General features: G+C 45.1%; 3 protein-coding genes across 3 annotated transcripts in view; all 3 read right to left on the bottom strand.

Annotated features, from left to right (window-relative positions):
• Positions 1 to 12,026, bottom strand: part of tspan1 (tetraspanin 1) — a 46,089-nt gene extending 34,063 nt beyond the window's left edge. The window contains exons 1-2 of the mRNA XM_079557722.1: positions 12,016 to 12,026; positions 8,479 to 8,543 (exon numbers count right to left, since the gene is read on the bottom strand). Of these exons, the coding sequence (XP_079413848.1) occupies positions 8,479 to 8,535 (57 nt within the window). The 5' untranslated portion in view covers positions 8,536 to 8,543; positions 12,016 to 12,026. The remainder of the gene's footprint in view (positions 1 to 8,478; positions 8,544 to 12,015) is intronic.
• Positions 1 to 23,451, bottom strand: part of LOC306964897 (NACHT, LRR and PYD domains-containing protein 14-like) — a 318,924-nt gene that overhangs the window by 70,960 nt on the left and 224,513 nt on the right. The gene's annotated exons all lie outside the window — the stretch shown is intronic.
• Positions 18,832 to 23,451, bottom strand: part of orc1 (origin recognition complex, subunit 1) — a gene marked incomplete at its 3' end in the record, with an annotated part of 51,576 nt that continues 46,956 nt past the window's right edge. The window contains exons 17-19 of the mRNA XM_079558739.1: positions 22,369 to 22,523; positions 20,468 to 20,555; positions 18,832 to 19,023 (exon numbers count right to left, since the gene is read on the bottom strand). Coding sequence (XP_079414865.1) covers positions 18,832 to 19,023; positions 20,468 to 20,555; positions 22,369 to 22,523 — 435 coding nt within the window. The remainder of the gene's footprint in view (positions 19,024 to 20,467; positions 20,556 to 22,368; positions 22,524 to 23,451) is intronic.

Raw genomic sequence — 23,451 nt, 5'->3', positions numbered from 1 at the left:
AGAAACATCAGAGAAACATCAGAGAAACATCAGGGAAACATCAGAGAAACATCAGAGAAACATCAGGGAAACATGAGGGAAACATCAGAGAAACATCAGGGAAACATCAGGGAAACATGAGGGAAACATCAGAGAAACATCAGGGAAACATCAGGGAAACATGAGGGAAACGAAACATCAGGGAAACATCAGAGAAACATCAGAGAAACATCAGAGAAACATCAGGGAAACATCAGGGAAACATCAGAGAAACATCAGGGAAACATCAGAGAAACATCAGAGAAACATCAGGGAAACATCAGGGAAACATCAGAGAAACATCAGGGAAACATCAGGGAAACATGAGGGAAACGAAACATCAGGGAAACATCAGAGAAACATCAGAGAAACATCAGAGAAACATCAGAGAAACATCAGAGAAACATCAGGGAAACATCAGGGAAACATCAGAGAAACATCAGGGAAACATCGGGGAAACATCAGGGAAACATCAGAGAAACATCAGGGAAACATCAGAGAAACATCAGAGAAACATCAGAGAAACATCAGAGAAACATCAGGGAAACATCAGGGAAACATCAGGGAAACATCAGAGAAACATCAGAGAAACATGAGGGAAACATCAGGGAAACATCAGGGAAACATCAGAGAAACATCAGGGAAACATCAGGGAAACATCAGAGAAACATCAGAGAAACATCAGGGAAACATCAGGGAAACGAAACATCAGAGAAACATCAGGGAAACATCAGGGAAACATCAGAGAAACATCAGAGAAACATCAGGGAAACATCAGAGAAACATCAGAGAAACATCAGGGAAACATCAGGGAAACATCAGGGAAACATCAGGGAAACATCAGAGAAACATCAGAGAAACATCAGAGAAACATCAGAGAAACATCAGAGAAACATCAGAGAAACATCAGGGAAACATCAGGGAAACATCAGAGAAACATCAGGGAAACATCGGGGAAACATCAGGGAAACATCAGAGAAACATCAGGGAAACATCAGAGAAACATCAGAGAAACATCAGAGAAACATCAGAGAAACATCAGGGAAACATCAGGGAAACATCAGGGAAACATCAGAGAAACATCAGAGAAACATGAGGGAAACATCAGGGAAACATCAGGGAAACATCAGAGAAACATCAGGGAAACATCAGGGAAACATCAGAGAAACATCAGGGAAACATGAGGGAAACATCAGGGAAACATCAGAGAAACATCAGGGAAACATCAGAGAAACATGAGGGAAACATCAGGGAAACATCAGGGAAACATCAGTCAAACATCAGAGAAACATCAGAGAAACATCAGGGAAACATCAGGGAAACATCAGGGAAACATCAGAGAAACATCAGAGAAACATGAGGGAAACATCAGGGAAACATCAGGGAAACATCAGAGAAACATCAGGGAAACATCAGAGAAACATCAGGGAAACATCAGAGAAACATCAGAGAAACATCAGAGAAACATCAGAGAAACATCAGGGAAACATCAGAGAAACATCAGGGAAACATCAGGGAAACATCAGGGAAACATCAGGGAAACATCAGAGAAACATCAGGGAAACATCAGGGAAACATCAGAGAAACATCAGGGAAACATCAGGGAAACATCAGGGAAACATCAGAGAAACATCAGAGAAACATCAGGGAAACATCAGGGAAACATCAGGGAAACATCAGAGAAACATCAGAGAAACATGAGGGAAACATCAGAGAAACATCAGGGAAACGAAACATCAGAGAAACATCAGGGAAACATCAGGGAAACATCAGAGAAACATCAGGGAAACATCAGGGAAACATCAGGGGTTATGCAGATGATGTTCCAGAGTTTGGGGTAAAAGCATTTGTGGAAAACAGCTTCATCGGTGAACGTTTCTGAATAAATCCTACATGAAATAATGAGGGGATTTTTCTTCTGTGTGTGGTCTGAGCGTCTGAAAGGTCTGAGTGTCTGAAAGGTCTGAGTGTCTGAAAGGTCTGAGCGTCTGAAAGGTCTGAGCGTCTGAGTGTCTGAAAGGTCTGAGTGTCTGAAAGGTCTGAGTGTCTGAAAGGTCTGAGTGTCTGAAAGGTCTGAGTGTCTGAAAGGTCTGAGTGTCTGAAAGGTCTGAGCGTCTGAAAGGTCTGAGTGTCTGAAAGGTCTGAGCGTCTGAGTGTCTGAAAGGTCTGAGCGTCTGAGCGTCTGAAAGGTCTGAGTGTCTGAAAGGTCTGAGCGTCTGAGCGTCTGAAAGGTCTGAGTGTCTGAGCGTCTGAAAGGTCTGAGCGTCTGAAAGGTCTGAGCGTCTGAGTGTCTGAAAGGTCTGAAAGGTCTGAGTGTCTGAAAGGTCTGAGCGTCTGAGCGTCTGAAAGGTCTGAGTGTCTGAGCGTCTGAAAGGTCTGAGCGTCTGAAAGGTCTGAGCGTCTGAGTGTCTGAAAGGTCTGAGCGTCTGAAAGGTCTGAGCGTCTGAAAGGTCTGAGTGTCTGAAAGGTCTGAGCGTCTGAAAGGTCTGAGTGTCTGAAAGGTCTGAGTGTCTGAAAGGTCTGAGCGTCTGAAAGGTCTGAGTGTCTGAAAGGTCTGAGCGTCTGAAAGGTCTGAGTGTCTGAAAGGTCTGAGCGTCTGAAAGGTCTGAGTGTCTGAAAGGTCTGAGCGTCTGAAAGGTCTGAAAGGTCTGAGCGTCTGAAAGGTCTGAGCGTCTGAAAGGTCTGAGCGTCTGAAAGGACTGAGTGTCTGAAAGGTCTGAGTGTCTGAAAGGTCTGAGCGTCTGAAAGGTCTGAGTGTCTGAAAGGTCTGAGTGTCTGAAAGGTCTGAGCGTCTGAAAGGTCTGAGCGTCTGAGTGTCTGAAAGGTCTGAAAGGTCTGAGCGTCTGAAAGGACTGAGTGTCTGAAAGGTCTGAGTGTCTGAAAGGTCTGAGCGTCTGAAAGGTCTGAGCGTCTGAGCGTCTGAAAGGTCTGAGTGTCTGAGCGTCTGAAAGGTCTGAGTGTCTGAAAGGTCTGAGCGTCTGAAAGGTCTGAGCGTCTGAGTGTCTGAAAGGTCTGAGTGTCTGAGCGTCTGAAAGGTCTGAGTGTCTGAAAGGTCTGAGCGTCTGAAAGGTCTGAGCGTCTGAGTGTCTGAAAGGTCTGAGCGTCTGAAAGGTCTGAGCGTCTGAGTGTCTGAAAGGTCTGAGCGTCTGAAAGGTCTGAGTGTCTGAAAGGTCTGAGCGTCTGAAAGGTCTGAGCGTCTGAAAGGTCTGAGTGTCTGAAAGGTTTGAGCGTCTGAGTGTCTGAAAGGTCTGAAAGGTTTGAGCATCTGAAAGGTCTGAGTGTCTGAGCGTCTGAAAGGTCTGAGCGTCTGAAAGGTCTGAAAGGTCTGAGCGTCTGAAAGGTCTGAGCGTCTGAAAGGTCTGAGTGTCTGAAAGGTTTGAGCGTCTGAAAGGTCTGAGCGTCTGAGTGTCTGAAAGGTCTGAGTGTCTGAAAGGTTTGAGCATCTGAAAGGTCTGAGCGTCTGAGCGTCTGAAAGGTCTGAGTGTCTGAGCGTCTGAAAGGTCTGAGCGTCTGAAAGGTCTGAGCGTCTGAAAGGTCTGAGTGTTTGAAAGGTCTGAGTTTCTGAAAGGTCTGAGTGTCTGAAAGGTCTGAAAGGTCTGAGCGTCTGAAAGGTCTGAAAGGTCTGAGCGTCTGAAAGGTCTGAAAGGTCTGAGTGTCTGAGCGTCTGAAAGGTCTGAGCGTCTGAAAGGTCTGAGCGTCTGAAAGGTCTGAAAGGTCTGAGTGTCTGAGTGTCTGAAAGGTCTGAGTGTCTGAAAGGTCTGAGCGTCTGAAAGGTCTGAGTGTCTGAAAGGTCTGAGCGTCTGAAAGGTCTGAGTGTCTGAAAGGTCTGAGTTTCTGAAAGGTCTGAGTGTCTGAAAGGTCTGAAAGGTCTGAGCGTCTGAAAGGTCTGAAAGGTCTGAGCGTCTGAGTGTCTGAAAGGTCTGAGTGTCTGAGCGTCTGAAAGGTCTGAGCGTCTGAAAGGTCTGAGCGTCTGAAAGGTCTGAAAGGTCTGAGTGTCTGAGTGTCTGAAAGGTCTGAGTGTCTGAAAGGTCTGAGCGTCTGAAAGGTCTGAGTGTCTGAAAGGTCTGAGTGTCTGAAAGGTCTGAGCGTCTGAAAGGTCTGAAAGGTCTGAGTGTCTGAGTGTCTGAAAGGTCTGAGCGTCTGAAAGGTCTGAGTGTCTGAAAGGTCTGAGTGTCTGAAAGGTCTGAGTGTCTGAAAGGTCTGAGCGTCTGAGCGTCTGAAAGGTCTGAGTGTCTGAGCGTCTGAAAGGTCTGAGCGTCTGAAAGGTCTGAGTGTCTGAGCGTCTGAAAGGTCTGAGCGTCTGAAAGGTCTGAGTGTCTGAGCGTCTGAAAGGTCTGAGCGTCTGAAAGGTCTGAGTGTCTGAGCGTCTGAAAGGTCTGAGCGTCTGAAAGGTCTGAGCGTCTGAAAGGTCTGAGTGTCTGAAAGGTCTGAGCGTCTGAAAGGTCTGAGTGTCTGAAAGGTCTGAGCGTCTGAAAGGTCTGAGCGTCTGAAAGGTCTGAGTGTCTGAAAGGTCTGAGCGTCTGAAAGGTCTGAGTGTCTGAAAGGTCTGATTGTCTGAAAGGTCTGAGCGTCTGAAAGGTCTGAAAGGTCTGAGTGTCTGAAAGGTCTGAGCGTCTGAAAGGTCTGAGTGTCTGAAAGGTCTGAGCGTCTGAAAGGTCTGAGTGTCTGAAAGGTCTGAAAGGTCTGAGCGTCTGAAAGGTCTGAAAGGTCTGAGCGTCTGAAAGGTCTGAGCGTCTGAAAGGTCTGATTGTCTGAAAGGTCTGAGCGTCTGAAAGGTCTGAGCGTCTGAAAGGTCTGAGTGTCTGAAAGGTCTGAAAGGTCTGAGCGTCTGAAAGGTCTGAGCGTCTGAAAGGTCTGAGTGTCTGAAAGGTCTGAGCGTCTGAAAGGTCTGAGTGTCTGAAAGGTCTGAAAGGTCTGAGCGTCTGAAAGGTCTGAAAGGTCTGAGTGTCTGAAAGATCTGAGCGTCTGAAAGATCTGAGCGTCTGAAAGATCTGAGCGTCTGAAAGGTCTGAGCGTCTGAAAGGTCTGAGCGTCTGAAAGGTCTGAGCGTCTGAAAGGTCTGAGTGTCTGAAAGGTCTGAGCGTCTGAAAGGTCTGAAAGGTCTGAGTGTCTGAAAGGTCAGAGTGTCTGAAAGGTCTGAGTGTCTGAAAGGTCTGAGTGTCTGAAAGGTCTGAGTGTCTGAAAGGTCTGAGCGTCTGAAAGGTCTGAAAGGTCTGAGTGTCTGAAAGGTCAGAGTGTCTGAAAGGTCTGAGCGTCTGAAAGGTCTGAGTGTCTGAAAGGTCTGAGTGTCTGAAAGGTCTGAGTGTCCGAAAGGTCTGAGCGTCTGAAAGGTCTGAGCGTCTGAAAGGTCTGAGCGTCTGAAAGGTCTGAGTGTCTGAAAGGTCTGAGTGTCTGAAAGGTCTGAGTGTCTGAAAGGTCTGAAAGGTCTGAGTGTCTGAAAGGTCTGAGTGTCTGAAAGGTCTGAGTGGCTGAAAGGTCTGAGCGTCTGAACGGTCTGAGTGTCTGAAAGGTCTGAGCGTCTGAAAGGTCTGAGTGTCTGAAAGGTCTGAGTGTCTGAAAGGTCTGAGTGTCTGAAAGGTCTGAGTGTCTGAAAGGTCTGAGTGTCTGAAAGGTCTGAGCGTCTGAACGGTCTGAAAGGTCTGAGTGTCTGAAAGGTCTGTGTGTCTGAAAGGTCTGAAAGGTCTGAGTGTCTGAAAGGTCTGAGCGTCTGAAAGGTCTGAGTGTCTGAAAGGTCTGAAAGGTCTGAGTGTCTGAAAGGTCTGAGCGTCTGAAAGGTCTGAGTGTCTGAAAGGTCTGAAAGGTCTGAGTGGCTGAAAGGTCTGAAAGGTCTGAGTGTCTGAAAGGTCTGAAAGGTCTGAGCGTCTGAAAGGTCTGAGTGTCTGAAAGGTCTGAAAGGTCTGAGTGTCTGAAAGGTCTGAGTGGCTGAAAGGTCTGAGCGTCTGAAAGGTCTGAGTGTCTGAAAGGTCTGAGTGTCTGAAAGGTCTGAGTGACTGAAAGGTCTGAGTGTCTGAAAGGTCTGAGCGTCTGAAAGGACTGAGTGTCTGAAAGGTCTGAGCGTCTGAAAGGTCTGAGTGTCTGAAAGGTCTGAAAGGTCTGAGTGTCTGAAAGGTCTGAAAGGTCTGAGTGTCTGAAAGGTCTGAGCGTCTGAAAGGTCTGAGCGTCTGAAAGGACTGAGTGTCTGAAAGGTCTGAGTGTCTGAAAGGTCTGAGCGTCTGAAAGGTCTGAGCGTCTGAAAGGACTGAGCGTCTGAAAGGTCTGAGTGTCTGAAAGGACTGAGTGTCTGAAAGGTCTGAAAGGTCTGAGTGTCTGAAAGGTCTGAAAGGACTGAGTGTCTGAAAGGTCTGAAAGGTCTGAGTGTCTGAAAGGTCTGAGCGTCTGAAAGGTCTGAGCGTCTGAAAGGACTGAGTGTCTGAAAGGTCTGAAAGGTCTGAGTGTCTGAAAGGTCTGAGCGTCTGAAAGGTCTGAGTGTCTGAAAGGTCTGAGCGTCTGAAAGGACTGAGTGTCTGAAAGGTCTGAGCGTCTGAAAGGACTGAGTGTCTGAAAGGTCTGAAAGGTCTGAGTGTCTGAAAGGTCTGAGCGTCTGAAAGGTCTGAGCGTCTGAAAGGACTGAGTGTCTGAAAGGTCTGAGTGTCTGAAAGGTCTGAGTGGCTGAAAGGTCTGAGCGTCTGAAAGGACTGAGTGTCTGAAAGGTCTGAGCGTCTGAAAGGTCTGAGCGTCTGAAAGGTCTGAAAGGTCTGAAAGGTCTGAGCGTCTGAAAGGTCTGAAAGGTCTGAAAGGACTGAGTGTCTGAAAGGTCTGAGTGGCTGAAAGGTCTGAGCGTCTGAAAGGTCTGAAAGGTCTGAAAGGACTGAGTGTCTGAAAGGTCTGAGTGGCTGAAAGGTCTGAGCGTCTGAAAGGTCTGAAAGGTCTGAAAGGACTGAGTGTCTGAAAGGTCTGAGTGGCTGAAAGGTCTGAGCGTCTGAAAGGTCTGAGTGGCTGAAAGGTCTGAGCGTCTGAAAGGACTGAGTGTCTGAAAGGTCTGAGCGTCTGAAAGGTCTGAGTGTCTGAAAGGTCTGAGTGTCTGAAAGGTCTGAAAGGTCTGAGCGTTTGAAAGGTCTGAGTGTCTGAAAGGTCTGAGCGTCTGAAAGGTCTGAGCGTCTGAAAGGTCTGAAAGGTCTGAGCGTCTGAAAGGTCTGATTGTCTGAAAGGTCTGAGTGTCTGAAAGGTCTGAAAGGTCTGAGCGTCTGAAAGGTCTGAGTGTCTGAAAGGTCTGAGTGTCTGAAAGGTCTGAGTGTCTGAAAGGTCTGAGCGTCTGAAAGGTCTGAGTGTCTGAAAGGTCTGAGTGGCTGAAAGGTCTGAGCGTCTGAAAGGTCTGAGTGTCTGAAAGGTCTGAAAGGTCTGAGCGTCTGAAAGGTCTGAGTGTCTGAAAGGTCTGAGCGTCTGAGCGTCTGAAAGGTCTGAGCGTCTGAGCGTCTGAAAGGTCTGAGCGTCTGAAAGGTCTGAGTGTCTGAAAGGTCTGAGTGTCTGAAAGGTCTGAGTGTCTGAAAGGTCTGAGTGTCTGAAAGGTCTGAGCGTCTGAAAGGTCTGAAAGGTCTGAGTGTCTGAAAGGTCTGAGTGTCTGAAAGGTCTGAAAGGTCTGAGTGTCTGAAAGGTCTGAGCGTCTGAAAGGTCTGAAAGGTCTGAGCGTCTGAGTGTCTGAAAGGTCTGAGCGTCTGAAAGGTCTGAAAGGTCTGAGCGTCTGAGTGTCTGAAAGGTCTGAGCGTCTGAAAGGTCTGAGTGTCTGAAAGGTCTGAGCGTCTGAAAGGTCTGAGTGTCTGAAAGGTCTGAGCGTCTGAAAGGTCTGAGTGTCTGAAAGGTCTGAGTGTCTGAAAGGTCTGAGTGTCTGAAAGGTCTGAGTGTCTGAAAGGTCTGAGTGTCTGAAAGGTCTGAGTGTCTGAAAGGTCTGAGTGTCTGAAAGGTCTGAGCGTCTGAAAGGTCTGAGTGTCTGAAAGGTCTGAGCGTCTGAAAGGTCTGAGTGTCTGAAAGGTCTGAGTGACTGAAAGGTCTGAGCGTCTGAAAGGTCTGAGTGTCTGAAAGGTCTGAGTGTCTGAAAGGTCTGAGCGTCTGAAAGGTCTGAGTGTCTGAAAGGTCTGAGCGTCTGAGCGTCTGAAAGGTCTGAGCGTCTGAAAGGTCTGAGTGTCTGAAAGGTCTGAGTGTCTGAAAGGTCTGAGTGTCTGAAAGGTCTGAGTGTCTGAAAGGTCTGAGCGTCTGAAAGGTCTGAGTGTCTGAAAGGTCTGAAAGGTCTGAAAGGTCTGAGCGTCTGAAAGGTCTGAGCGTCTGAAAGGTCTGAGCGTCTGAAAGGTCTGAGTGTCTGAAAGGTCTGAGCGTCTGAAAGGTCTGAGCGTCTGAAAGGTCTGAGCGTCTGAAAGGTCTGAGTGTCTGAAAGGTCTGAGTGTCTGAAAGGTCTGAGTGTCTGAAAGGTCTGAGTGTCGTGTGACTCACGAGGATGAGGAGGTTGAAGAGCAGCATCATGACTTTGACGAAGGTGAAGCAGCCCATCTTCAAACCTGGAACAAAAACAAAAACGTACTTTGAGTCTGTTCAGTCTCAGAGCGACGCGTGAAGAACCTGGGTGTGATCTTTGACTCTGAGCTGGCGTTTATTCCACACATTAAGAATATCACAAAGATCTAAAGAACATAGCCAGAGTCGCCCCATTCTCTCTCGGGCCAACTTCGCCACCCACTCCCACAGAGGAGAGAAGACATGGAGGCCTGACACCCACTCCCACAGAGGAGAAGACATGGAGGCCTGTGACCCACTCCCACAGAGGAGAGACAACGATCCGCCAGTGGTGATAATGCGGTTCGCCAGGTTCCTGAGGAGGCAAGACCAAATCCAGAGCACGTGGGTGAGAAGCTGCACGGACCGCCGGAGGACGCAAAGTCGCACTTTGGAGCAGGGAGTGACCGAGGGAGTGACCGAGGGAGTGACCGAGGGAGTGACCGAGTGACGGACTTATACAGGAAAGTAATGCACAGTGATGGATGACCTGCAGCTCGCTGTGGAGACGGACAACAGGAGGGCGACTGTGAAGGAACTTCCTGCTCTGGAGAACTGAACTTATGCTGAGACCAAGAAAAGAAAAAGCTTATTTATAATAAACTGATGAACTAATACTGTAATAATTCTGTTCCTCCTGAGAGGAGATTGAAGCAGCTGGACCTGATCTCTCGCACACCATCAGCACCGTCAGCTTTCCCCACCCGGGGGTCACGTCCCGGAGCTAAACCAGATCCGGACTGACGCTTCTGTGACTATATTTACAAACATTCAGTCACAACATTCACTTCAAGGACTATGCAAATAACTGCACACACACCCCCTCCCTGGCCACGCCCCACATCCCTCTGTGTTCACAAACTCCCCCAGCCCCGCCCTCCAGTCCACAGGCCGGCGCCCCTCCCCAGGTGCACTGTGTGTTTCCCATGTGTTTTTATATTTGTGCTTTGACGACGATCTTTATTTATATAACGCCTTTCACAGACATGGTCACAAAGCGCTTTACATGAGACAATTGTACATTCACTCCATACTGGGTGGTGGTTAAACTACATTTGTAGCTTCAGTTTCCCCTGGGGGAGACTGTCAGAAGCGCTTTCGCGACTACACACCCTCTGACCCTCTGACACCACCATACATTCACTCACACACATGCCCGGAGAAAACCTACGCAGACACGGGGAGAACATGCAAACTCCACACAGAAAGGCCCCGTGGAGGTGGGAATCGAACCCGGTGAAGCTGTGAAGCGAGAGCGCTAACCTCTGCGCTACCGTGCCGCCCTTTTTTGCCTGAACTTAACCTGATTGTCATTTGGAATATTTTCTTTTGTAAACGAAATGCGCAGTATAAGTAAAGTTGCCTTGATGATTGTATAGATGAATACAATTTTCCCCATGGACGTCGTACAGTATGACGGGGCTTCAGGAAAGTCAGGCTTTACAGATTTATTATGCACTTTCTGTAACTTGTCCTTCTGCAGTTTCACAGTTTATTTCTGCAGGATTTCATTTGTTGCATTGGTGTGTGTGGAGTCAGGCCAGAGACTCCTGGTCTTTCAGCTCCTGGTCTTTCAGCTCCTGCAGTTAGTGCACTTTAATAAGGCTTCAGAGGCTCCAGGTCTTTCAGCTCCAGGTCTTTCAGCCCTGAGGCCGTTCCAACAGTTCCAACAGTTTAAGCGACAGAACAGGTTCTGCCTGTTCCAGAAGCAACAGTCGAGTCCGAGAGGAGGAAGAGCCGAGTCTGGACGGACCAGAGACATTCTGTCCTGCCTGAGCTTCACAGGAACGAAAACAACCCTGAGAGCATCAAACACGAGAGTCTGAGACAGTCCAGGTCTGACAGAGACAGTCCAGGTCTGACAGAGACAGTCCAGGTCTGACAGAGACAGTCCGGGTCTGACAGAGACAGTCCAGGTCTGACAGAGACAGTCCGGGTCTGACAGAGACAGTCCAGGTCTGACAGAGACAGTCCAGGTCTGACAGAGACAGTCCGGACGGTTTTAACCTCTTAAGCCCCGCCTTAAACCGACCATCTTCTCCAGTTTGGCTTTACTCTAATCTAAAAGCCAAAACACAAAGAGCAACAAAACGGTGGTGAAAAAGTGACAGCACGACAGAAGCACTTAGCTTTCAAATGTGGCGTCACACTGGCCTACAGTAGATTTGGGTAAAGCTGAGCTGGAGAAAATGTGCTCAGTTAACGCCTTTGGTGACCGTCTTTTATTCACACGAAACAAAAACTGTCCCGAAGCTCAGATGAAACTCAGGTCTGAAGTTTCCTCACGAGAAACAAACTGTTCATAATGATCAGACTTTGAGCTTTTCCAGAGCCCTGGAGGCGACGTCAGACCCACAACACCACACATGATCTCAGGGGGAGAGAGAAGCATCCCGGGGGACTCTTTTTTTTTAACTATACATATATATATTGTATTTCTTAACCCTTAACTCCCACCTGAACCAAGCACATTTTCTCCAGTTTGGCTTTACCCCAATCCAAAAGCTTCTGGAAAAAAGGTGAGAAAATAACGGCAGAACTGAGACGAAAACAATGATGGAAATGTGACAAAAAATTGATGAAAAAGTGGCAAAAATGACACAAAAAAACACAAAAATGTCATAAAAAAAAAAGACAAAAATTGGACAAAAAAATTGACAAAAAATGACGAAAAAGTTACAAAAAAGAGTTGAATATCCAACACAAAAATGATGGGAAAAAAGTGTGATGACGTGAGGACAAAGATCCTCTCGGTTCAGGCGGGGGTTAAGAGGTTAAACATATAGATTTTTATTCTATTTTTTTTTACCCCGAGATCATTTTTTGTGTAAAAACCTTTTTTTTTTTCATCCCCACAATGTTTTGCTGTCACTTCCAGGGCTGTGTAGATGTAAAAAACTTCATTTAAAAACAAACTCTGGTGTTTTTTCAGATCCTGAATCTCATGTTACTTCATTCCAGTCGTTTTAACGATAAACACGTTTTGTTTTCGCTCCGAGTCAGTTTGTAACAAAGGACGACGAGACTCAGGTTTAACCTCTAACTTTCACCCAGTGCATTTCCTCCAGTTCAGCTTTACCCAAATCTACAGCTTTACAGCCTCGTTTTGAAAGCTAAGAACTACAGAACTGATGTAGCTTTGTTGTCCTGTTTTTTATCCTTTTTAGTCGTTATTGTTGTTTTTCCGGCGTGTTTTTTGTTGCTCTTTTGCCACAGTTTCTGCTTTTGGATTTGGGTAAAGCCGGACGGTTCATGCCTGAGGTTTGTAGATTTGGGTAAAGCCGGACGGTTCGTGCCTGAGGTTTGTAGATTTGGGTAAAGCCGGACGGTTCATGCCTGAGGTTTGTAGATTTGGGTAAAGCCGGACGGTTCATGCCTGAGGTTTGTAGATTTGGGTAAAGCCGGACGGTTCGTGCCTGAGGTTTGTAGATTTGGGTAAAGCCGGACGGTCTGAGGTTAAAGATGGAAAAGTCTCACCTGAAGCTGCAGCGTCTGGTCCGGAGGAAAGTCAGTTCAGTCTGAGGAGAGTCTGCACCTGAGCCCCCTGAGCCCCGCCCCCTTCACCTGCAGGGGCGGGGCTCAGAGGGGGCGGGGCTCAGAGGGGGCGGGGCTCAGAGGGGGCGGGGTCAGGTACACAGGTGTATTATGTCATAACTCCTGCAAAGGCAGTAACTCTAGTAAAGCTTCAGGGAAAACAAACACAAAAACACAAAAACTCCCTGGAAAAAAACCTGAAACCAGCGGAACCAGTTTAAGCTGGTTTATTATAATAACAATAGTAAAAATAACAATAGTACAAATAATAATGATAATAATAATAATAATAATAATAATAATAATAATAATAATAATAATAATAATAATAATAATAATAATAATAATGTTTATTTAAATGAACATCTGACGCGACTACAGAGAAAACAGAAAAAAACACAAAGCTGCAAAATCTTCATGAAACTCAGCGGTGACTCGACAGAAGAAGCCACAGTCCTCCTGATGAGGAGCCTGGAGGAGCTAAAGTCCTCCTGATGAGGAGCCTGGAGGAGCTAAAGTCCTCCTGATGAGGAGCCTGGAGGAGCTAAAGTCCTCCTGATGAGGAGCCTGGAGGAGCTAAAGTTCTCCTGATGAGGAGCCTGGAGGAGCTAAAGTTCTCCTGATGAGGAGCCTGGAGGAGCTAAAGTCCTCCTGATGAGGAGCCTGGAGGAGCTAAAGTCCTCCTGATGAGGAGCCTGGAGGAGCTAAAGTTCTCCTGATGAGGAGCCTGGAGGAGCCACAGTCCTCCTGATGAGGAGCCTGGAGGAGCCACAGTCCTCCTGATGAGGAGCCTGGAGGAGCCACAGTCCTCCTGATGAGGAGCCTGGAGGAGCCACAGTCCTCCTGATGAGGAGCCTGGAGGAGCTAAAGTTCTCCTGATGAGGAGCCTGGAGGAGCTAAAGTTCTCCTGATGAGGAGCCTGGAGGAGCCACAGTTCTCCTGATGAGGAGCCTGGAGGAGCTAAAGTTCTCCTGATGAGGAGCCTGGAGGAGCTAAAGTTCTCCTGATGAGGAGCCTGGAGGAGCTAAAGTTCTCCTGATGAGGAGCCTGGAGGAGCTAAAGTTCTCCTGATGAGGAGCCTGGAGGAGCCACAGTCCTCCTGATGAGGAGCCTGGAGGAGCCACAGTCCTCCTGATGAGGAGCCTGGAGGAGCCACAGTCCTCCTGATGAGGAGCCTGGAGGAGCCACAGTCCTCCTGATGAGGAGCCTGGAGGAGCCACAGTCCTCCTGATGAGGAGCCTGGAGGAGCCACAGTCCTCCTGATGAGGAGCCTGGAGGAGCCACAGTCCTCCTGATGAGGAGCCTGGAGGAGCCACAGTCCTCCTGATGAGGAGCCTGGAGGAGCCACAGTCCTCCTGATGAGGAGCCTGGAGGAGCTGGAACAATCCAATAAAGACACTCATGGACACACGAGGTGAAACCATGGACACAAATATTGCAGCTCCAGTAATGACACCAGTGATTACTGTGTCTGTTTGGACATTACATGATGTCATCAACACATCATCATTTGGTGCATCACATACGGACTATAAAGGCACTGACTCAGAAGCAAACATTGATCCTGATAATCATTTATCTGTGAATTTCAATGATAATTGTTATTACTCCTCAGAGGAGTTCAGTAAATCAATCCCAGCTGAAGGAAGTGTCTCCATTAAACACTTTAACTGTAGAAGTTTTTATGACAATTTCCACAAAATCAAGGAATGTGTGAAACTTCTTTCAAACCTTCTGACCTGACTGCAGGATCAGACCTGACTGAGCTGAGCTGCAGGAGAGACGGAGCGGGTGATCTGTACTATGGAATATATACAACTGTATATATGTATATACAGTTGTATATACATATATACAGTTGTATATACATATATACAGTTGTATATATGTATACACAGAACACCGGGATCGAACGTCGAAGTCTTCACTGAGTGGATAGAAAACTCGACAAAACAAATGTCTCTTTGTGGAGATGATAATGTTGATTTATTAAGTGAGTAAAGTCAGCTGAGGAGTTTAATAATGCAAAGTATCGCATGGGTTTATTACCAAAATCACCAAACCAAGTAGAATTAATACAAGTACTGCAACGTTCATTGATCATATCATTACTAATGTCACAGAGAGTTGTACTGTGAGAGCTCTGCTTTACGGCCATATAAGCATTCACCGTTTATCAGTGTGGATTTATTATATTATTATCTTAAAAATGTGCGCATAAAATCAGAGGCAGCTATTGATCAATTAAAAATGATTTACAGAATGAAAAGTGGGAAGAAGTCCTGGTCCTAATGACCCTGATTCAGCACATGAGTATTTACCTGTTTATTTGATCAAAACTGCCCTGTTTCTAAATGTAGGATTTATAAGAAGAAAATACAAAGCCCATGTTTGACAAAGGCTCATTAAGTCATGTATAAATAAAAATGTGTTGTATAAGCGATACATGAAATGCAGATCTTTGGAGAAAGAGCATAAATATCAGACCTATAGTAATAAGCTGAACAAAGTTATGTGGAAGTGTTAAAAGGACGACAATAATGAACGATTCACAACTATAGGAACAATACAAAAAATACTTATTAAACGATATCATTGGAAATAAATGGAGGCTAATGTTTATCCAAACGACTTCACTGATGAGACAAAAGTATAACATGAACACAGTGCTCAACGGTTTCAACAAAGTCTTTATAAATGTTGGCAGTAAAATCGTGTCTCCTAAAGAAACCATGATCTTCCAATCTGAGGAAACCATCAAATCTTCCATGTTTCTAAGCCCTGCAGCTGAAGAAGTCTCAGAAACAGTGCATGATTGTAAGAATAAAACATAACTGAATGATTTAGACCTGGTGACGGTCAGGAAGGTCATCAGGGAAACTCACATCTTTCACCGGTCTCTTTGCTCAGGACAGTTTCTGAGCAAAATGAAGGTCATGCCGTTATTTAAAAACGGGATAATCACAATCACACCAATTACAGACCAACTTCTATATTACCACAGTTCTCTAAAATATTAGAAAACTGTTTTCTAAAAGACTTCATAGAAAGCCAGCGTGTTCTCACCAACAGTCAGTCTGGTTTCAGACACAGAGATCAACGGAATTAAGAGAAGACATAACAGAGTGCATTGACCATAAACAGACTGCAGCTGGTGTATTTATTCACCTCAGAAAGGCATTTGACACTACTGATCATAATATTCGATATGGCAAACTCCAAAGATATTGTCAAATGGTGAGATGAGTCTGATCTTCTCTTGAACGTTGCAAAAACAAAAGATCTGATCATCGATTCTCCCACATGCTGTAACATATATAAAGAGGAGTGTGTGGAGTCCTGCAGGTGTCTTGGTGCTGCTGTTTGTAAAAAGGGTCACCAGCGACTGTATTGTCTTCGGAAACTGTCCTTCTTTCATGTAGATCAAACTGTGATGACACTTTTCTATCGGGCGTTGATGGAAGCGACCCGAGCTCTGCCTGGTGCCTGGTACGGGAGCTCCTCTGTTAGAAACAAAGTAAAGTCCTCGGCCTCAGACCAGTCTGGACTTTCTGCAGGACAGACAGTTCGAGAGGACGAAGCCTCGTAAAGACACTGAGCATCCTTTGCAGTCAGAGTTTCGATGCTTCCGTCTGGGTTTTTGATGCCAATGAGCCACACAAACAGTTTTAAGAAAAGCTTTGTTCCCGCCGCCCTTTCCTTTATGAACAAGTCGGGATCAAATCACCCCTGACACGGCTTTTTATCTTTGTTTCTGTCCAGTGGCTTAAACTTCAGTTGTTTCTGAGGCACATCCTGTTAGTGTCTGGACTTACAAGCTTTATATTTAAATATGTGATGTTTTATCTTTGTATAATGTGTTTAATGTGTCGACTAGTTCTCAGAATCGCAAGACGAGTTTACCCACGAGTACAAATAAATTAACCTAACCTAAGATATGGCATCAGGGGAATTAGTCTAGATTGGGTTACGAGTTATTTAAGGAACAGGCCACAGTTTGTTCAGATTGGTCGTTACAAATCATTATCTGGAGTTAAGCTGTGACGAACACCAGGTTCAGTAAGAGCGCCTGATTTATTCCTATTGTATATTCATGATATTGTTAAAGTTTCTAGATTCTTCAAATGTTTCCTCTTTGTGGATGACACCAGTATATATATATATATATATATATATATATATATATATATATATATATACATACTACGTTCTAGTGAAAATGTGCTGCAGCTGCAAAGTCTGATCACGTCAGAAATGAATAAACTGAAACAATGGTTTGAGCTGAACAAGCTGTCCTTAAACCTAAGCAAAACAAAACTAATGATCTTTGGAAACTGTAAAGAAACACCCGAAGTAAATGTAAAAATCAATAATACTATAATAGAGCAAGTATGTTTGAACACATTTCTGGGGGTGGGGGTCGTATTGGTGTGTATTGGAATTTTAAGTAAAACAAGAAGTATACTGGATCATAGAACACCCTGTATAATACAACGATTCTTCCATATCTGACTTATTGTTGTGAGATTTGGGGAAACACATATAAGACGACTTTACTACCTTTATCTTAGAGAAAGAATAGTACACAAGGGTTGTTTACGGAGAGCAAACAAACCCTTTATTTCATACAAACCACATTCTGAAACTTGAGGATTTAGTCACATTTAGGACAGTCATTTTTAAAGCAAAAAGTGCTCCCAGAAAATGTTCAGATAAGTTCAAAGATAGAGATGGTGCATATTATTTAAGTAATTTAAATACCCAAAAGTAGATTCAACAAAAAACAGTCTGTGGTGTAAAATGATGGAATAAACTGGAGGAAAAGCTAAAAGAATGTGCGACTGTTAAGCAGTTTAAATGTATAAAAACCTGCCTGTTCAAGAATACAGTAAGAATGTAAAGTGTCTGAGCTGCAGCTGTTTTCGCCTCGTCTGCTGTTCCGTGTGACCGTCCTGGTTTCCTTGTAATGATCTCAGGCCTCGATTCAATAAGTTTTCACAAATATCAGTTCATCAAGTTCAAAACAGAGTGAACATTTTATTACATTTGAACCTTTAATAACAGAACGTGTTACAATCCCTGTGTCACAGCGCCCTCTGCTGGTGGTCTGGATGCACCACAGCTGAATGAAAACAGGTCAGGGGTGAAAAAGGTGAGAAGTATATTTCCCCTCTCAGAGAAATATTATTATATTCCATATCTTAAAGCAACAATCTGGAGTATTTTGAGATGCATTTTTGCCAAGTTGACTTCAGCCACGAGTCAGAAACATTATGTCCTCACTTAGTGTTAAAGCTCAGTCAGCCTGGCACTGTTATAGGAGTGGATTTAGGAAATCTTTGCTAATCATATTTTATGTTATTTTTTATTATTTTAAGTTTAATTGGTAAATTCTTAGTGGAAAATGAAGCTACAAATATTCAATTGCATTTGTGTTAATTTGGTAAATTAATCATGTGATAAGAAAAGATAAGATTGTTTTAGGAGCTCATTTGAAGTTAAAAAACTCCACATTGTGTCTTTATGCAAATGAGCGGCAACGCGGAGCCACAGACGTTACACAAGGGAGACTCGCTTCGTAGCCTCACTCTGTGGCTGCTGCGGCACCGTGTGGACCCGCTGGTTACCGGTGCAGGGCCTGTGCCAGGGCCATAAACAGCAGAGTCACCCCCACAGACCTGGACACAGTCAGGCCTCAGACGCGGGGGCGGAGCTACACCGTGGACCCGTCAGAGTTTAGAGCCGCTGGTAAACTCTGACGGTGCGGCGGGTTTATTATTCACTGATATAAGAAATCTGGCTCCATAATGAACAAACGTAAATAGAACGGGAAATGCCGTTCACAGACACCAGAATGAACGCGTTCATGGTGTCGTTCATCAGGCAGTAACACTGAGCGCTCAGTTCACGTTCAGCCAAAATATGAACGCGTTCAGGGACAGCACAGGGGCAGGTGGTCCTCCTCTGTGTGCTCCAGGTCACTTTGACCCCTCAGTGTTTTTACAAAGACAGGAAGGTAAGTTCAGGAGGAACATCTGGAGGAACATCTGGAAGGTTCTGAGCTGGAAGAGCAGGAGGAGGAGACGCTTCAGGATAAAAGACTTTAATGACTTTCCAAACACAAACAAACATGTTTCAGGTAAAACTCTGATCCCAGTGACAAACAACGCTCGGGAAAACAAACATTAAAATGGTGCTAAAATAACTGTCACTGAGGGCTTAGTGTTAGGGCCGGACTCACTGTGGAGTCCCAACTGTAGCCCAACTGTAGCCCAACTGTAGCCCAACTGTAGTCCCACTTTAGTCCCACTTTAGTCCCACTTTAGTCCCACTTTAGTCCCACTTTAGTCCCACTTTAGTCCCACTTTAGTCCCACTTTAGTCCCACTTTAGTCCCACTTTAGTCCCACTTTAGTCCCACTTTAGTCCTGGCTCCTGAGGGTCTTCAGTCCTGGTCTAGTCCTTGAGCGCGTACAGAACGTCGTCCTGGCTCCTGTGGGTCTTCAGTCCTGGCTCCTGTGGGTCTTCAGTCCTGGCTCCTGTGGGTCTTCAGTCCTGGCTCCTGTGGGTCTTCAGTCCTGGCTCCTGTGGGTCTTCAGTCCTGGTCTAGTCCTGGTCTAGTCCTTGAGCGCGTACAGAACGTCGTCCTGGCTCACGTTGAGGCGGACCCTCAGTAACACGTCGCAGCGGCTCAGTCCTGGTCTTCAGTCCTGGCTCCTGTGGGTCTTCAGTCCTGGTTTAGTCCTGGTCTAGTCCTGGTCTAGTCCTTGAGCGCGTACAGAACGTCGTCCTGGCTCACGTTGAGGCGGACCCTCAGTAACACGTCGCAGCGGCTCGGCTCCAGCAGCAGGAGGCGCTGTGCTCCCAGCCTCAGACAGACCGACAGAGACTCGGACACAGACACCGGGGCCACACCCTCCACACGGCACAGCGCCACCTGCTGCACAAACACCTGCGGCACAGACGGGCCGGGTTCAGTCACACACACGGCAGAAAACAACATTTAAACGTCATTCACAAAATACTTTATATCCCATTTTTACACTTTTCATTTGAATCAGTTTTCTCCCTGTTGCACCGTATGGCTATGCTAGTTCCTCTGACCTGAAGCTGTGAGCGCCAGTACTTCCTGTCTGTGTTATTTTCCTGGAATAATCATCATATCTTCTAAAGATGACGTTGTGGGCGGTGAGTTCCCGGTAGATGATCATTTACTGTGTGTTGAAATCTTGATGAGTTCAGATCGGAGACGCCTGAGATCATGAAGGATCGATAGTTTGTCTTGAAGCTAAAGGCTAACATGCTATGAAAGAAATGAATAAACTCACTATTTTAAATGTTTAACCTCTTAACTCCCGCCTGAACCGAGAGCATTTTCTCCAGTTCGGCTTTACCCAGATCCTGTAGGCCAGTGTAACGCCTCATTTGAAAGCTAAGATCTACAAAACTCATCTAAATGGATCTTTTTCGTCACGTCATCAGATTTTTTTCCATCTTTTTTTGGGGGGGGTTTCAACTAAAAAATTTTGTCATTTTTAGTCATTTTTTGTCAATTTTTTGTCAATTTTTTGTCATTTTTTTGTCATTTTTTGTCATTTTTTTTGTCATTTTTTGTCAATTTTTTGTCATTTTTTGTCATTTTTTGTCAATTTTTTGCCAATTTTTTGTCAAATTTCTTTGTCATTTTTTTGTCATTTTTTGTCATTTTTTGTCATTTTGTTTGTCATTTTTTTGTCCTTTTTTGGTCATTTTTTGTCATTTTTTTGGTCATTTTTTGTCATTTTTTTGGTCATTTTTTGTCAATTTTTTGTCAATTTTTTGTCAATTTTTTGTCAAATTTCTTTGTCATTTTTTTTCATTTTTTTGGTCATTTTTTGTCATTTTGCGTCAAATTTTGCGTCACTTTTTTGTCACATTTCCACCATTGTTTTCGTCTCAGTTCCTTCACTATTTTCTCACCTTTTTCTCCAGAAGCTTTTGGATTGGGGTAAAGCCAAACTGGAGAAAATGTGCTCGGTTCAGGTGGGAGTAAAGGGGTTAATGCATGAAGTTAATGTTAGCCTTTAGCTTCAACTCACTGATCCTTATAAACATAAATATTTACTCTGTGCAGCAACTGGTTAACCTGCAGGAAGTGATCGTCTACCAGGAACTGTAGGAAACACCATGATTCCAACGGGTCTGAGCTCATCTTAATGGAAAAGAATACAAACAGGAAGTACTAGCGCCCACAACTTCAGCTCAGAGGAACTAGCGTAGCCACATTGTGCAACAAGCTAATTCTCCTAAAACCTTGTGTGTAAAAACCCTCGTGTTTAATCTAAAGTACAGTTTCATGTATATTCCTCAGGTTGAATCTAAGCTCCGCCAGCGCCCCCTGGTGGACGGTCACACACCTGTTGGAAAGTGGCCTCCTCCAGACCCAGGCGTCTGAACTCGGCGATGACGGCTCTGAGGAACAGCTGCTCCTGAAGAGACGCACTCCTGAAACAAAACATCCTTTAAGGTCCAGCATTAACCTTTATCACCTTTAAACTCTTATAATTATAATTAATAACGTCTGAAATCTGCTCTTTGTTTCTAAAGTGTTGGATAAACTTAGTTAAAGGGAAAGTGGCGAAAATGTGAAAATACATTTAAATAGAGGGACAAAAAAGTGGATGAATTGTGTTAAAAAGGAGGAGGGGAAACAAAAGTGTAGGAAAAACATGGGGGGAAGAAGTGGAAAAAATATTAAAAACAGAAAAAAAAAAGGTGGGAAAAAAACTTGAAAAATCGGGACAAAAGTGGGAAAATTGTTGAGAAAAAAAAGGACAAATTGCAAAAGAGAAAAAAAGGAGGAAAAGGGGGAAGAATTGAGGAAAAATTTGATTTTTTCTTTTTTTAATGGTGGAGAAACAATTGGGCCCAAAGTGGAAACATATTTAAAAAAAAATAAAAAGTGGAATAAATGGGATAAAGAGGAAAACTTATGGTTGGTCATAGAGTCAAATTTTTCCAAAAACAGTGAAAAATGAGTTTGGGAATTACACTCTGTGGCAAATGAAAAATTAAAAATGGCGGGAAAAGACTTTCAAAAATTGGGAAGTGGAAAATTAAATAAATGAATAAAACATGGAGAAAAAAGGGCAACACTGGAGGATGGAGAGTGAGAGAAAAAACAAAGCAGAAAATTGTGGAAGGTGTTTTTTTCTTTTGTAAGAAAATACATTTTTACATATTTCTGATGTTTGTAAAAATACGGCTTCATCATCGTCATCGAGGACGTCCCACAAATACTGAGATACATCTGTAATGTAAGGGGAAGTTACCTGATGACGTAGTTAAAGGAATAGGCCACCGTTTTTCCATACTGAGATATGTTCTTACCTAACCTTAGTCGAGTTAATATATCCCCGTCTGGTCTTTGTCCGTGCGCTCACACATACGCAGCCTCTCCCACATGTCACATAGCTCCAAAAAAGCTCACGATAGAAGCTACCAAGCTCTTCCACGTGTTCCCTATTTAAATAAAGTTACGTGAAGTGTTTTCATGCCAAGTATATTTACACAGAAATGTAACATGTCGATTTTATAAGCAGATAAAAAGGGGGACTATATTGTGAGGCGTAATGACACAGGAGCACAGCGTCCGCGCAGTAACTCCTAAAGACTTCCCCGCTCACTTCCGTCAATAGAAGCTGCGTGACTTGTAGAGCAGCAGAGAACAGTTGAAGAAGCCTGGATAACTTGTGAACGATGCCTTTTACGTGCATCGTGCCGGGCTGTGATAACAAGCAGAAAGTATATAGTGTAGTAATGTTTCACAGATTTACAACTCACCCCGGACGACGACACAGGACTCAGGAGCTCCACCATGAGGTAGGAATGTGCAGCACTTTCCCAAAATATATTTTCTGCTTCTCTATGACGGAAGTGAGCGGGGAAGTCTTTAGGAGTTACTGCGCGGACGCTGTGCTCCTGTATCATTACGCCTCACAATATAGTCCCCCTTTTTATCTGCTTATAAAATCCACATGCTACATTTCTGTGTAAATATACTTCGAATGAAAACACTTCACGTAACTTTATTTAAATAGGGAACACGTGGAAGAGCTTGGTAGCTTCTATCGTGAGCTTTTTTGGAGCTATGTGACATGTGGGAGAGGCTGCGTATGTGTGAGCGCACGGACAAAGACCAGACGGGGATATATTAACTCGGCTAAGGTTAGGTAAGAACATATCTCAGTATGTAAAAACGGTGGCCTATTCCTTTAAAGGGGAAGTTACCTGATGACGTAGTTAAAGGTAAAGTTACCTGATGGCGTGGACGTAGGCGGAGGAGAACATCTCTCCGAGCGCCTCCATGACGTGGCTGATGTCCACGAGGCGAGCCCCGCCCACCTCACACACCTCTGTGGCCCGACGACAGATGTCCAAACAGCGGCGCGCGTCCCCCGACAGGGCCGCCACCTGCAGCACACGGGACACACTCAGAACACGGACTAAACACGGACTAAACCTGGACTAAACACGGACTAAACCTGGACTGGACCAAGACTAAACGTAATGTAAAAGTCTCTGGTTCCTCTGTGTGTGAGTCAGAAGTGCTGGTGTTCCTGATGAAGCTCCAGTTTGCTGCTCGTGTAAAAGTCTCTGGTTCCTCTGTGTGTGAGTCAGAAGTGCTGGTGTTCCTGATGAAGCTCCAGTTTGCTGCTCGTGTAAAAGTCTCTGGTTCCTCTGTGTGTGAGTCAGAAGTGCTGGTGTTCCTGATGAAGCTCCAGTTTGCTGCTGCTCATGTAAAAGTCTCTGGTTCCTCTGTGTGTGAGTCAGAAGTGCTGGTGTTCCTGATGAAGCTCCAGTTTGCTGCTCATGTAAAAGTCTCTGGTTCCTCTGTGTGTGAGTCAGAAGTGCTGGTGTTCCTGATGAAGCTCCAGTTTGCTGCTGCTCATGTAAAAGTCTCTGGTTCCTCTGTGTGTGAGTCAGAAGTGTTGGTGTTCCTGATGAAGCTCCAGTTTGCTGCTGCTCATGTAAAAGTCTCTGGTTCCTCTGTGTGTGAGTCAGAAGTGCTGGTGTTCCTGATGAAGCTCCAGTTTGCTGCTGCTCATGTAAAAGTCTCTGGTTCCTCTGTGTGTGAGTCAGAAGTGTTGGTGTTCCTGATGAAGCTCCAGTTTGCTGCTGCTCATGTAAAAGTCTCTGGTTCCTCTGTGTGTGAGTCAGAAGTGCTGGTGTTCCTGATGAAGCTCCAGTTTGCTGCTCGTGTAAAAGTCTCTGGTTCCTCTGTGTGTGAGTCAGAAGTGCTGGTGTTCCTGATGAAGCTCCAGTTTGCTGCTGCTCATGTAAAAGTCTCTGGTTCCTCTGTGTGTGAGTCAGAAGTGCTGGTGTTCCTGATGAAGCTCCA

The sequence above is a fragment of the Gobius niger genome (genome assembly GCF_951799975.1).
Source record: "Gobius niger genome assembly, chromosome: 6".
Taxonomy (NCBI): Eukaryota; Metazoa; Chordata; class Actinopteri; order Gobiiformes; family Gobiidae; genus Gobius; species Gobius niger.
The sequence above is the reverse complement of the archived record's forward strand: the minus strand, read 5'-3'. Positions and strand labels throughout refer to the sequence as shown.